This window comes from Myxine glutinosa, chromosome 6 (assembly GCF_964187855.1).
Source record: "Myxine glutinosa chromosome 6, kmMyxGlut1.1, whole genome shotgun sequence".
Taxonomy (NCBI): domain Eukaryota; kingdom Metazoa; phylum Chordata; class Myxini; order Myxiniformes; family Myxinidae; genus Myxine; species Myxine glutinosa.
In genome coordinates, this window is record NC_136266.1 from 5,869,753 (window position 1) to 5,885,913 (window position 16,161).

Genomic DNA, 16,161 nt, shown 5'->3' on the forward strand with positions numbered 1-16,161 from the left:
ATCAGAAGGAACCTGAATAAATATAAAGTGAAGATGGAGTCATCAGAAGGAACCTGAATAAATATAAAGTGAAGATGGAGTTATCAGAAGGAACCTGAATAAGTATAAAGTGAAGATGGAGTCATCAGAAGGAACCTGAATAAGTATAAAGTGAAGATGGAGTCATCAGAAGGAACCTGAATAAGTATAAAGTGAAGATGGAGTCATCAGAAGGAACCTGTATAAGTATAAAGTGAAGATGGAGTCATCAGAAGGAACCTGAATAAATATAAAGTGAAGATGGAGTCATCAGAAGGAACCTGAATAAGTATAAAGTGAAGATGGAGTCATCAGAAGGAACCTGAATAAGTATAAAGTGAAGATGGAGTCATCAGAAGGAACCTGAATAAATATAAAGTGAAGATAGAGTCATCAGAAGGAACCTCAATAAGTATAAAGTAAAGATGGAGTCATCAGAAGGAACCTGAATAAATATAAAGTGAAGATGGAGTCATCAGAAGGAACCTGAATAAATATAAAGTGAAGATGGAGTCATCAGAAGGAACCTGAATAAGTATAAAGTTTGGATGGAGTCATCAGAAGGAACCTCAATAAGTATAAAGTAAAGATGGAGTCATCAGAAGGAACCTGAATAAATATAAAGTGAAGATGGAGTCATCAGAAGGAACCTGAATAAATATAAAGTGAAGATGGAGTCATCAGAAGGAACCTGAATAAGTATAAAGTGAAGATGGAGTCATCAGAAGGAACTTGAATAAGTTTAAAGTGAAGATGGAGTCATCAGAAGGAACCTGAATAAGTATAAAGTGAAGATGGAGTCATCAGAAGGAACCTGAATAAGTATAAAGTGAAGATGGAGTCATCAGAAGGAACCTGAATAAATATAAAGTGAAGATAGAGTCATCAGAAGGAACCTGAATAAATATAAAGTGAAGATGGAGTTATCAGAAGGAACCTGAATAAGTATAAAGTGAAGATGGAGTCATCAGACGGAACCTGAATAAATATAAAGTGAAGATGGAGTCATCAGAAGGAACCTGAATAAGAATAAAGTGAAGATGGAGTCATCAGAAGGAACCTGAATAAGTATAAAGTGAAGATGGAGTCATCAGAAGGAACCTGAATAAATATAAAGTGAAGATGGAGTCATCAGAAGGAACCTGAATAAATATAAAGTGAAGATGGAGTTATCAGAAGGAACCTGAATAAGTATAAAGTGAAGATGGAGTCATCAGAAGGAACCTGAATAAGTATAAAGTGAAGATGGAGTCATCAGAAGGAACCTGAATAAGTATAAAGTGAAGATGGAGTCATCAGAAGGAACCTGTATAAGTATAAAGTGAAGATGGAGTCATCAGACGGAACCTGAATAAATATAAAGTGAAGATGGAGTCATCAGAAGGAACCTGAATAAGAATAAAGTGAAGATGGAGTCATCAGAAGGAACCTGAATAAGTATAAAGTGAAGATGGAGTCATCAGAAGGAACCTGAATAAATATAAAGTGAAGATGGAGTCATCAGAAGGAACCTGAATAAATATAAAGTGAAGATGGAGTTATCAGAAGGAACCTGAATAAGTATAAAGTGAAGATGGAGTCATCAGAAGGAACCTGAATAAGTATAAAGTGAAGATGGAGTCATCAGAAGGAACCTGAATAAGTATAAAGTGAAGATGGAGTCATCAGAAGGAACCTGAATAAGTATAAAGTGAAGATGGAGTCATCAGAAGGAACCTGAATAAATATAAAGTGAAGATGGAGTTATCAGAAGGAACCTGAATAAGTATAAAGTGAAGATGGAGTCATCAGAAGGAACCTGAATAAGTATAAAGTGAAGATGGAGTCATCAGAAGGAACCTGAATAAATATAAAGTGAAGATGGAGTCATCAGAAGGAACCTGAATAAGTATAAAGTAAAGATGGAGTCATCAGAAGGAACCTGAATAAGTATAAAGTGAAGATGGAGTCATCAGAAGGAACCTGAATAAGTATAAAGTGAAGATGGAGTCATCAGAAGGAACCTGAATAAATATAAAGTGAAGATGGAGTCATCAGAAGGAACCTGAATAAGTATAAAGTGAAGATGGAGTCATCAGAAGGAACCTGAATAAGTATAAAGTGAAGATGGAGTCATCAGAAGGAACCTGAATAAGTATAAAGTAAAGATAGAGTTATCAGAAGGAACCTGAATAAGTATAAAGTGAAGATGGAGTCATCAGAAGGAACCTCAATAAGTATAAAGTGAAGATGGAGTCATCAGAAGGAACCTCAATAAGTATAAAGTAAAGATAGACTTATCAGAAGGAACCTGAATAAGTATAAAGTGAAGATAGAGTCATCAGAAGGAACCTGAATAAGTATAAAGTAAAGATAGAGTTATCAGAAGGAACCTGAATAAGTATAAAGTAAAGATAGAGTTATCAGAAGGAACCTGAATAAGTATAAAGTGAAGATGGAGTCATCAGAAGGAACCTGAATAAGTATAAAGTAAAGATAGAGTTATCAGAAGGAACCTGAATAAGTATAAAGTGAAGATGGAGTCATCAGAAGGAACCTGAATAAGTATAAAGTGAAGATGGAGTCATCAGAAGGAACCTGAATAAGTATAAAGTGAAGATGGAGTCATCAGAAGGAACTTGAATAAGTTTAAAGTGAAGATGGAGTCATCAGAAGGAACCTGAATAAGTATAAAGTGAAGATGGAGTCATCAGAAGGAACCTGAATAAGTATAAAGTGAAGATGGAGTCATCAGAAGGAACCTGAATAAATATAAAGTGAAGATAGAGTCATCAGAAGGAACCTGAATAAGTATAAAGTGAAGATGGAGTCATCAGAAGGAACCTGAATAAGTATAAATTAAAGATAGAGTTATCAGAAGGAACCTGAATAAGTATAAAGTGAAGATGGAGTCATCAGAAGGAACCTGAATAAGTATAAAGTGAAGATGGAGTCATCAGAAGGAACCTGAATAAATATAAAGTGAAGATGGAGTCATCAGAAGGAATCTGTATAAGTATAAAGTAAAGATAGAGTTATCAGAAGGAACCTGAATAAGTATAAAGTGAAGATGGAGTCATCAGAAGGAACCTGAATAATTATAAAGTGAAGATGGAGTCATCAGAAGGAACCTGAATAAGTATAAAGTGAAGATGGAGTCATCAGAAGGAACCTGAATAAGTATAAAGTGAAGATGGAGTCATCAGAAGGAACCTGAATAAATATAAAGTGAAGATGGAGTCATCAGAAGGAACCTGAATAAGTATAAAGTGAAGATGGAGTCATCAGAAGGAACCTGAATAAGTATAAAGTGAAGATGGAGTCATCAGAAGGAAGCTGAATAAATATAAAGTGAAGATGGAGTCATCAGAAGGAACCTGAATAAGTATAAAGTGAAGATGGAGTCATCAGAAGGAACCTGAATAAGTATAAAGTAAAGATGAAGTCATCAGAAGGAACCTGAATAAGTACAAAGTAAAGATGAAGTGATCAGAAGGAACCTGAATAAGTATAAAGTAAAGATGAAGTCATCAGAAGGAACCTGAATAAGTATAAAGTGAAGATGGAGTCATCAGAAGGAACCTGAATAAGTATAAAGTGAAGATGAAGTCATCAGAAGGAACCTGAATAAATATAATGTAAAGATGGAGTCATCAGAAGGAACCTGAATAAGTATAAAGTGAAGATGGAGTCATCAGAAGGAACCTGAATAAGTATAAAGTGAAGATGGAGTCATCAGAAGGAACCTGAATAAATATAAAGTGAAGATAGATTCATCAGAAGGAACCTGAATAAGTATAAAGTGAAGATGAAGTCATCAGAAGGAACCTGAATAAATATAATGTAAAGATGGAGTCATCAGAAGGAACCTGAATAAGTATAAAGTGAAGATGGAGTCATCAGAAGGAACCTGAATAAGTATAAAGTGAAGATGGAGTCATCAGAAGGAACCTGAATAAATATAAAGTGAAGATAGATTCATCAGAAGGAACCTGTATAAGTATAAAGTGAAGATAGAGTCATCAGAAGGAACTTGAATAAGTTTAAAGTGAAGATGGGGTCATCAGAAGGAACCTGTATAAGTATAAAGTGAAGATAGAGTCATCAGAAGGAACCTGTATAAGTATAAAGTGAAGATGGGGTCATCAGAAGGAACCTGAATAAGTATAAAGTGAAGATAGAGTCATCAGAAGGAACCTGTATAAGTATAAAGTGAAGATGGAGTCATCAGAAGGAACCTGTATAAGTATAAAGTAAAGATGAAGTCATCAGAAGGAACCTGTATAAGTATAAAGTGAAGATGGAGTCATCAGAAGGAACCTGTATAAGTATAAAGTGAAGATGGAGTCATCAGAAGGAACCTGAATAAGTTTAAAGTGAAGATGGAGTCATCAGAAGGAACCTGAATAAGTATAAAGTGAAGATGGAGTCATCAGAAGGAACCTGAATAAGTATAAAGTAAAGATGGAGTCATCAGAAGGAACCTGAATAAGTATAAAGTAAAGATGGAGTCATCAGAAGGAACCTGAATAAGTATAAAGTAAAGATGAAGTCATCAGAAGGAACCTGAATAAGTATAAAGTAAAGATGGAGTCATCAGAAGGAACCTGAATAAGTATAAAGTGAAGATGGAGTCACCAGAAGGAACCTGAATAAGTATAAAGTAAAGATGGAGTCATCAGAAGGAACCTGTATAAGTATAAAGTGAAGATGGAGTCATCAGAAGGAACCTGAATAAGTATAAAGTGAAGATGGAGTCATCAGAAGGAACCTGTATAAGTATAAAGTAAAGATGGAGTCATCAAAAGGAACCTGAATAAGTATAAAGTGAAGATGGAGTCATCAGAAGGAACCTGTATAAGTATAAAGTGAAGATGGAGTCATCAGAAGGAACCTGAATAAGTATAAAGTAAGGATGGAGTCATCAGAAGGAACCTGTATAAGTATAAAGTGAAGATGGAGTCATCAGAAGGAACCTGAATAAGTATAAAGTGAAGATGGAGTCATCAGAAGGAACCTGTATAAGTATAAAGTAAAGATGGAGTCATCAAAAGGAACCTGAATAAGTATAAAGTGAAGATGGAGTCATCAGAAGGAACCTGTATAAGTATAAAGTGAAGATGGAGTCATCAGAAGGAACCTGAATAAGTTTAAAGTGAAGATGGAGTCATCAGAAGGAACCTGAATAAGTATAAAGTGAAGATGGAGTCATCAGAAGGAACCTGAATAAGTATAAAGTGAAGATGGAGTCATCAGAAGGAACCTGAATAAGTATAAAGTAAAGATGGAGTCATCAGAAGGAACCTGAATAAGTATAAAGTAAAGATGGAGTCATCAGAAGGAACCTGAATAAGTATAAAGTAAAGATGAAGTCATCAGAAGGAACCTGAATAAGTATAAAGTAAAGATGGAGTCATCAGAAGGAACCTGAATAAGTATAAAGTGAAGATGGAGTCACCAGAAGGAACCTGAATAAGTATAAAGTAAAGATGGAGTCATCAGAAGGAACCTGTATAAGTATAAAGTGAAGATGGAGTCATCAGAAGGAACCTGAATAAGTATAAAGTGAAGATGGAGTCATCAGAAGGAACCTGTATAAGTATAAAGTAAAGATGGAGTCATCAAAAGGAACCTGAATAAGTATAAAGTGAAGATGGAGTCATCAGAAGGAACCTGTATAAGTATAAAGTGAAGATGGAGTCATCAGAAGGAACCTGAATAAGTATAAAGTAAGGATGGAGTCATCAGAAGGAACCTGTATAAGTATAAAGTGAAGATGGAGTCATCAGAAGGAACCTGAATAAGTATAAAGTGAAGATGGAGTCATCAGAAGGAACCTGTATAAGTATAAAGTAAAGATGGAGTCATCAAAAGGAACCTGAATAAGTATAAAGTGAAGATGGAGTCATCAGAAGGAACCTGTATAAGTATAAAGTGAAGATGGAGTCATCAGAAGGAACCTGTATAAGTATAAAGTGAAGATGGAGTCATCAGAAGGAACCTGAATAAGTATAAAGTGAAGATGGAGTCATCAGAAGGAACCTGAATAAGTATAAAGTAAAGATGAAGTCATCAGAAGGAACCTGAATAAGTTTAAAGTGAAGATGGAGTCATCAGAAGGAACCTGAATAAGTATAAAGTGAAGATGGAGTCATCAGAAGGAACCTGAATAAGTTTAAAGTGAAGATGGAGTCATCAGAAGGAACCTGAATAAGAATAAAGTGAAGATGGAGTCATCAGAAGGAACCTGAATAAGTATAAAGTGAAGATGGAGTCATCAGAAGGAACCTGAATAAGTATAAAGTAAAGATGGAGTCATCAGAAGGAACCTGAATAAGTATAAAGTAAAGATGGAGTCATCAGAAGGAACCTGAATAAGTATAAAGTAAAGATGGAGTCATCAGAAGGAACCTGAATAAGTATAAAGTAAAGATGAAGTCATCAGAAGGAACCTGAATAAGTATAAAGTAAAGATGGAGTCATCAGAAGGAACCTGAATAAGTATAAAGTGAAGATGGAGTCATCAGAAGGAACCTGAATAAGTATAAAGTAAAGATGGAGTCATCAGAAGGAACCTGAATAAGTATAAAGTGAAGATGGAGTCATCAGAAGGAACCTGAATAAGTATAAAGTGAAGATGGAGTCATCAGAAGGAACCTGAATAAGTATAAAGTGAAGATGGAGTCATCAGAAGGAACCTGAATAAGTATAAAGTGAAGATGGAGTCATCAGAAGGAACCTGAATAAGTATAAAGTAAAGATGGAGTCATCAGAAGGAACCTGAATAAGTATAAAGTGAAGATGGAGTCATCAGAAGGAACCTGAATAAGTATAAAGTAAAGATGGAGTCATCAGAAGGAACCTGTATAAGTATAAAGTAAAGATGGAGTCATCAGAAGAACCTGTATAAGTATAAAGTGAAGATGGAGTCATCAGAAGGAACCTGTATAAGTATAAAGGGAAGATGGAGTCATCAGAAGGAACCTGAATAAGTATAAAGTAAAGATGGAGTCATCAGAAGGAACCTGAATAAGTATAAAGTAAAGATGGAGTCATCAGAAGGAACCTGAATAAGTATAAAGTGAAGATGGAGTCATCAGAAGGAACCTGTATAAGTATAAAGTGAAGATGGAGTCATCAGAAGGAACCTGAATAAGTATAAAGTGAAGATGAAGTCATCAGAAGGAACCTGAATAAGTATAAAGTAAAGATGGAGTCATCAGAAGGAACCTGAATAAGTATAAAGTGAAGATGGAGTCATCAGAAGGAACCTGTATAAGTATAAAGTGAAGATGGAGTCATCAGAAGGAACCTGAATAAGTATAAAGTGAAGATGAAGTCATCAGAAGGAACCTGAATAAGTATAAAGTGAAGATGGAGTCATCAGAAGGAACCTAAATAAGTATAAAGTGAAGATGGAGTCATCAGAAGGAACCTGAATAAGTATAAAGTGAAGATGGGGTCATCAGAAGGAACCTGAATAAGTATAAAGTAAAGATGAAGTCATCAGAAGGAACCTGTATAAGTATAAAGTGAAGATGGAGTCATCAGAAGGAACCTGAATAAGTATAAAGTAAAGATGGAGTCATCAGAAGGAACCTGAATAAGTATAAAATGAAGATGGAGTCATCAGAAGGAACCTGAATAAGTATAAAGTAAAGATGGAGTCATCAGAAGGAACCTGAATAAGTATAAAGTGAAGATGGAGTCATCAGAAGGAACCTGAATAAGTATAAAGTAAAGATGAAGTCATCAGAAGGAACCTGAATAAGTATAAAGTGAAGATGGAGTCATCAGAAGGAACCTGAATAAATATAAAGTGAAGATGAAGTCATCAGAAGGAACCTGAATAAGTATAAAGTAAAGATGGAGTCATCAGAAGGAACCTGTATAAGTATAAAGTGAAGATGGAGTCATCAGAAGGAACCTGAATAAATATAAAGTGAAGATGAAGTCATCAGAAGGAACCTGAATAAGTATAAAGTGAAGATGGAGTCATCAGAAGGAACCTGTATAAGTATAAAGTAAAGATGGAGTCATCAGAAGGAACCTGTATAAGTATAAAGTAAAGATGGAGTCATCAGAAGGAACCTGAATAAGTATAAAGTGAAGATGGAGTCATCAGAAGGAACCTGTATAAGTATAAAGTGAAGATGGAGTCATCAGAAGGAACCTGTATAAGTATAAAGTAAAGATGGAGTCATCAGAAGGAACCTGTATAAGTATAAAGTAAAGATGGAGTCATCAGAAGGAACCTGTATAAGTATAAAGTAAAGATGGAGTCATCAGAAGGAACCTGTATAAGTATAAAGTAAAGATGGAGTCATCAGAAGGAACCTGTATAAGTATAAAGTGAAGATGGAGTCATCAGAAGGAACCTGTATAAGTATAAAGTGAAGATGGAGTCATCAGAAGGAACCTGAATAAGTATAAAGTGAAGATGGAGTCATCAGAAGGAACCTGAATAAGTATAAAGTGAAGATGAAGTCATCAGAAGGAACCTGAATAAATATAAAGTAAAGATGGAGTCATCAGAAGGAACCTGAATAAGTATAAAGTGAAGATGAAGTCATCAGAAGGAACCTGAATAAATATAAAGTGAAGATGAAGTCATCAGAAGGAACCTGAATAAATATAAAGTAAAGATGAAGTCATCAGAAGGAACCTGAATAAGTATAAAGTGAAGATGAAGTCATCAGAAGGAACCTGAATAAATATAAAGTAAAGATGGAGTCATCAGAAGGAACCTGAATAAGTATAAAGTGAAGATGGAGTCATCAGAAGGAACCTGAATAAGTATAAAGTGAAGATGGAGTCATCAGAAGGAACCTGAATAAGTATAAAGTAAAGATGAAGTCATCAGAAGGAACCTGAATAAGTTTAAAGTGAAGATGGAGTCATCAGAAGGAACCTGAATAAGTATAAAGTGAAGATGGAGTCATCAGAAGGAACCTGTATAAGTATAAAGTAAAGATGAAGTCATCAGAAGGAACCTGTATAAGTATAAAGTAAAGATGGAGTCATCAGAAGGAACCTGAATAAGTATAAAATAAAGATGGAGTCATCAGAAGGAACCTGAATAAGTATAAAGTGAAGATGAAGTCATCAGAAGGAACCTGAATAAGTATAAAGTGAAGATGGAGTCATCAGAAGGAACCTAAATAAGTATAAAGTGAAGATGGAGTCATCAGAAGGAACCTGAATAAGTATAAAGTGAAGATGGGGTCATCAGAAGGAACCTGAATAAGTATAAAGTAAAGATGAAGTCATCAGAAGGAACCTGTATAAGTATAAAGTGAAGATGGAGTCATCAGAAGGAACCTGAATAAGTATAAAGTAAAGATGGAGTCATCAGAAGGAACCTGAATAAGTATAAAATGAAGATGGAGTCATCAGAAGGAACCTGAATAAGTATAAAGTAAAGATGGAGTCATCAGAAGGAACCTGAATAAGTATAAAGTGAAGATGGAGTCATCAGAAGGAACCTGAATAAGTATAAAGTAAAGATGAAGTCATCAGAAGGAACCTGAATAAGTATAAAGTGAAGATGGAGTCATCAGAAGGAACCTGAATAAATATAAAGTGAAGATGAAGTCATCAGAAGGAACCTGAATAAGTATAAAGTAAAGATGGAGTCATCAGAAGGAACCTGTATAAGTATAAAGTGAAGATGGAGTCATCAGAAGGAACCTGAATAAATATAAAGTGAAGATGAAGTCATCAGAAGGAACCTGAATAAGTATAAAGTGAAGATGGAGTCATCAGAAGGAACCTGTATAAGTATAAAGTAAAGATGGAGTCATCAGAAGGAACCTGTATAAGTATAAAGTAAAGATGGAGTCATCAGAAGGAACCTGAATAAGTATAAAGTGAAGATGGAGTCATCAGAAGGAACCTGTATAAGTATAAAGTGAAGATGGAGTCATCAGAAGGAACCTGTATAAGTATAAAGTAAAGATGGAGTCATCAGAAGGAACCTGTATAAGTATAAAGTAAAGATGGAGTCATCAGAAGGAACCTGTATAAGTATAAAGTAAAGATGGAGTCATCAGAAGGAACCTGTATAAGTATAAAGTAAAGATGGAGTCATCAGAAGGAACCTGTATAAGTATAAAGTGAAGATGGAGTCATCAGAAGGAACCTGTATAAGTATAAAGTGAAGATGGAGTCATCAGAAGGAACCTGAATAAGTATAAAGTGAAGATGGAGTCATCAGAAGGAACCTGAATAAGTATAAAGTGAAGATGAAGTCATCAGAAGGAACCTGAATAAATATAAAGTAAAGATGGAGTCATCAGAAGGAACCTGAATAAGTATAAAGTGAAGATGAAGTCATCAGAAGGAACCTGAATAAATATAAAGTAAAGATGGAGTCATCAGAAGGAACCTGAATAAGTATAAAGTGAAGATGGAGTCATCAGAAGGAACCTGAATAAATATAAAGTGAAGATGAAGTCATCAGAAGGAACCTGAATAAATATAAAGTAAAGATGAAGTCATCAGAAGGAACCTGAATAAGTATAAAGTGAAGATGAAGTCATCAGAAGGAACCTGAATAAATATAAAGTAAAGATGGAGTCATCAGAAGGAACCTGAATAAGTATAAAGTGAAGATGGAGTCATCAGAAGGAACCTGAATAAGTATAAAGTGAAGATGGAGTCATCAGAAGGAACCTGAATAAGTATAAAGTAAAGATGAAGTCATCAGAAGGAACCTGAATAAGTTTAAAGTGAAGATGGAGTCATCAGAAGGAACCTGAATAAGTATAAAGTGAAGATGGAGTCATCAGAAGGAACCTGTATAAGTATAAAGTAAAGATGAAGTCATCAGAAGGAACCTGTATAAGTATAAAGTAAAGATGGAGTCATCAGAAGGAACCTGAATAAGTATAAAGTGAAGATGGAGTCATCAGAAGGAACCTGTATAAGTATAAAGTGAAGATGGAGTCATCAGAAGGAACCTGAATAAGTATAAAGTGAAGATGGAGTCATCAGAAGGAACCTGTATAAGTATAAAGTGAAGATGGAGTCATCAGAAGGAACCTGAATAAGTTTAAAGTGAAGATGGAGTCATCAGAAGGAACCTGAATAAGTATAAAGTAAAGATGAAGTCATCAGAAGGAACCTGAATAAGTATAAAGTGAAGATGGAGTCATCAGAAGGAACCTGAATAAGATTAAAGTGAAGATGGAGTCATCAGAAGGAACCCGAATAAGTATAAAATGAAGATGGAGTCATCAGAAGGAACCTGAATAAGTATAAAGTGAAGATAGAGTCATCAGAAGGAACCTGAATAAGTATAAAGTGAAGATGGAGTCATCAGAAGGAACCTGAATAAGTATAAAGTAAAGATGAAGTCATCAGAAGGAACCTGAATAAGTATAAAGTGAAGATGGAGTCATCAGAAGGAACCTGAATAAGTATAAAGTGAAGATGGAGTCATCAGAAGGAACCTGAATAAGTATAAAGTGAAGATGGAGTCATCAGAAGGAACCTGAATAAGTTTAAAGTGAAGATGGAGTCATCAGAAGGAACCCGAATAAGTATAAAATGAAGATGGAGTCATCAGAAGGAACCTGAATAAGTATAAAGTGAAGATAGAGTCATCAGAAGGAACCTGAATAAGTATAAAGTGAAGATGGAGTCATCAGAAGGAACCTGAATAAGTATAAAGTAAAGATGAAGTCATCAGAAGGAACCTGAATAAGTATAAAGTGAAGATGGAGTCATCAGAAGGAACCTGAATAAGTATAAAGTGAAGATGGAGTCATCAGAAGGAACCTGAATAAGTTTAAAGTGAAGATAGAGTCATCAGAAGGAACCTGAATAAGTATAAAGTGAAGATGGAGTCATCAGAAGGAACCTGAATAAGTATAAAGTGAAGATGGAGTCATCAGAAGGAACCTGAATAAGTATAAAGTGAAGATGGAGTCATCAGAAGGAACCTGTATAAGTATAAAGTGAAGATGGAGTCATCAGAAGGAACCTGTATAAGTATAAAGTGAAGATGGAGTCATCAGAAGGAACCTGTATAAGTATAAAGTGAAGATGGAGTCATCAGAAGGAACCTGAATAAGTTTAAAGTGAAGATGGAGTCATCAGAAGGAACCTGAATAAGTATAAAGTAAAGATGGAGTCATCAGAAGGAACCTGAATAAGTATAAAGTGAAGATGGAGTCATCAGAAGGAACCTGAATAAGTATAAAGTGAAGATGGAGTCATCAGAAGGAACCTGAATAAGTATAAACTGAAGATGGAGTCATCAGAAGGAACCTGAATAAGTATAAAGTGAAGATGGAGTTATCAGAAGGAACCTGAATAAGTATAAAGTGAAGATGGAGTCATCAGAAGGAACCTGAATAAATATAAAGTGAAGATGGAGTCATCAGAAGGAACCTGAATAAGTATAAAGTGAAGATGGAGTCATCAGAAGGAACCTGAATAAGTATAAAGTGAAGATGGAGTCATCAGAAGGAACCTGAATAAATATAAAGTAAAGATGGAGTCATCAGAAGGAACCTGAATAAGTATAAAGTAAAGATGGAGTCATCAGAAGGAACCTGAATAAGTATAAAATAAAGATGGAGTCATCAGAAGGAACCTGAATAAGTATAAAGTAAAGATGGAGTCATCAGAAGGAACCTGAATAAGTATAAAGTAAAGATGGAGTCATCAGAAGGAACCTGAATAAAAATAAAGTAAAGATGGAGTCATCAGAAGGAACCTGAATAAGTATAAAGTGAAGCTGGAGTCATCAGAAGGAACCTGAATAAATATAAAGTAAAGATGGAGTCAACAGAAGGAACCTGAATAAGTATAAAGTAAAGATGGAGTCATCAGAAGGAACCTGAATAAAAATAAAGTAAAGATGGAGTCATCAGAAGGAACCTGAATAAATATAAAGTAAAGATGGAGTCATCAGAAGGAACCTGAATAAATATAAAGTAAAGATGGAGTCATCAGAAGGAACCTGAATAAGTATAAAGTAAAGATGGAGTCATCAGAAGGAACCTGAATAAATATAAAGTAAAGATGAAGTCATCAGAAGGAACCTGAATAAATATAAAGTGAAGATGAAGTCATCAGAAGGAACCTGAATAAGTATAAAGTGAAGATGAAGTCATCAGAAGGAACCTGTATAAGTATAAAGTGAAGATGAAGTCATCAGAAGGAACCTGAATAAGTATAAAGTGAAGATGGAGTCATCAGAAGGAACCTGAATAAGTATAAAGTAAAGATGGAGTCATCAGAAGGAACCTGAATAAGTATAAAGTAAAGATGGAGTCATCAGAAGGAACCTGAATAAGTATAAAGTGAAGATGGAGTCATCAGAAGGAACCTGAATAAGTATAAAGTAAAGATGGAGTCATCAGAAGGAACCTGAATTAATATAAAGTAAAGATGGAGTCATCAGAAGGAACCTGAATAAGTATAAAGTAAAGATGGAGTCATCAGAAGGAACCTGTATAAGTATAAAGTGAAGCTGGAGTCATCAGAAGGAACCTGAATAAATATAAAGTAAAGATGGAGTCATCAGAAGGAACCTGAATAAATATAAAGTAAAGATGGAGTCATCAGAAGGAACCTGAATAAGTATAAAGTAAAGATGGAGTCATCAGAAGGAACCTGAATAAGTATAAAGTGAAGATGAGGTCATCAGAAGGAACCTGAATAAGTATAAAGTGAAGATGGAGTCATCAGAAGGAACCTGAATAAGTATAAAGTAAAGATGGAGTCATCAGAAGGAACCTGAATAAGTATAAAGTGAAGATGGAGTCATCAGAAGGAACCTGAATAAGTATAAAGTAAAGATGGAGTCATCAGAAGGAACCTGTATAAGTATAAAGTGAAGCTGGAGTCATCAGAAGGAACCTGAATAAATATAAAGTAAAGATGGAGTCATCAGAAGGAACCTGAATAAGTATAAAGTGAAGATGGAGTCATCAGAAGGAACCTGAATAAGTATAAAGTGAAGATGGAGTCATCAGAAGGAACCTGTATAAGTATAAAGTAAAGATGGAGTCATCAGAAGGAACCTGAATAAATATAAAGTAAAGATGGAGTCATCAGAAGGAACCTGAATAAGTATAAAGTAAAGATGGAGTCATCAGAAGGAACCTGAATAAGTATAAAGTGAAGATGGAGTCATCAGAAGGAACCTGTATAAGTATAAAGTGAAGATGGAGTCATCAGAAGGAACCTGTATAAGCATAAAGTGAAGATGAAGTCATCAGAAGGAACCTGAATAAGCATAAAGTGAAGATGGAGTCATCAGAAGGAACCTGAATAAGTATAAAGTGAAGATGGAGTCATCAGAAGGAACCTGAATAAGTATAAAGTAAAGATGGAGTCATCAGAAGGAACCTGAATAAGTATAAAGTGAAGATGGAGTCATCAGAAGGAACCTGAATAAGTATAAAGTAAAGATGGAGTCATCAGAAGGAACCTGAATAAGCATAAAGTGAAGATGGAGTCATCAGAAGGAACCTGAATAAGCATAAAGTGAAGATGGAGTCATCAGAAGGAACCTGAATAAGTATAAAGTAAAGATGGAGTCATCAGAAGGAACCTGAATAAGTATAAAGTGAAGATGGAGTCATCAGAAGGAACCTGTATAAGTATAAAGTGAAGATGGAGTCATCAGAAGGAACCTGTATAAGCATAAAGTGAAGATGAAGTCATCAGAAGGAACCTGAATAAGCATAAAGTGAAGATGGAGTCATCAGAAGGAACCTGAATAAGCATAAAGTGAAGATGGAGTCATCAGAAGGAACCTGAATAAGCATAAAGTAAAGATGGGATCATCAGAAGGAACCTGAATAAGTATAAAGTGAAGATGAAGTCATCAGAATGGAACCTGAATATGTAAAACGTGAAGATGAAGTCATGTTCAAAGTACAAATATGTTTGATATTCAGTTTACATACTGAGGTCTCGAAGTACAATGTTGCCGACATTTCAGAAAATATCTCTTTTCCTCCACGATAATGGGTTTTTTTTGGGGGCGGGAGCGACATTAGGTTTGTTTCAAGCCTCGCTGTGTTCCCTGTGTGTTACGTGATAATGATTTGACATGTAACCGTATATCATCTATCTCTAGGTGCACGCCATTTTAAAAAATTATTATTACTTTTTAATGTTGAAGGCTACAGTCACGGACTATATAGTCTTCATTGAGGCCTTAAATAAAATATCGACATTGATAGAAAAGTGAAAAAGAGATAAATTCTCAGTTTTTGAGGAAGTAAAGGTGAGGAGTGAAAATGAGTAAGAAAAGTGTATGATGTTTGTTTGTGAGAACGAGAGAGCAAAGTTAGCTTTCGTTTGGGTGACATTTCGTGTTTTTATTTTTATTTCGTGTTTTTATTTTTATTTCGTGTTTTTATTTTTATTTTGTGTTTTTATTTTTAGTTCGTGTTTTATTTTTATTTCGTGTTTTTATTTTTATTTCGTGTTTTGAGAATCATCTGAATCCGAGTCACCTTCACTGGTTGACTCTGTGTATGACATGAAATATAAAAGCTGAACAAAAAAGACCCCAAAAAGCGCCATATCCATTCATTCACTGCACTCTTCAAATGTGAGATGCTCGAAGTAGCGAGTAGAGTGAATTACCACTATCACTGGGCTGTGGGGAGCAAGCAAAATGCACCGAATATCGATAGCAGCCCCAACCCCGCCCATTCCTCTGCCGAGTTTGGTGCATCTCCCCGGATGAGCAGGAGAATGACATGAATAGCACGAGACTCAGAAAGTGGATCAGAGTTAACATGTTGTTCATGTTTTTCAGGCTGGTAAGTTTGACATCATCCCAATGGTGATACAGATCGCTGCAGCTCTCACTTCATTCAGTCTGGTAAGTTAGTGTTGCGCAGTGCAGCGCAAAACAATGCAGCGCACTGCAACTCAACACAACGCAGCACAGTGCAATGCAACGCAGCACAAGGCAACAGAGTGCAACGCAACACAACGTAGCTAAACACAATGCAATTCAACACAACGCAGCACAGTGCAATGCAACGCAGCACAAGGCAGCAGAGTGCAACGCAACACAACGTAGCTAAACACAATGCAACACAACATCGCTTAATGCAACACAGTGCAACGCAAAACAACGCAGCACAAAGCAACACAACGCAATGCAACACAACACAGAGCAAACCA

General features: G+C 35.4%; 1 protein-coding gene across 1 annotated transcript in view; it reads left to right on the forward strand.

Moving 5' to 3' along the window:
- The window catches only part of LOC144892559 (P2X purinoceptor 4-like), a 218,736-nt gene that overhangs the window by 180,387 nt on the left and 22,188 nt on the right, over window positions 1-16,161 (forward strand). The window contains exon 11 of the mRNA XM_078779581.1: window positions 15,788-15,853. Coding sequence (XP_078635707.1) covers window positions 15,788-15,853 — 66 coding nt within the window. The remainder of the gene's footprint in view (window positions 1-15,787; window positions 15,854-16,161) is intronic.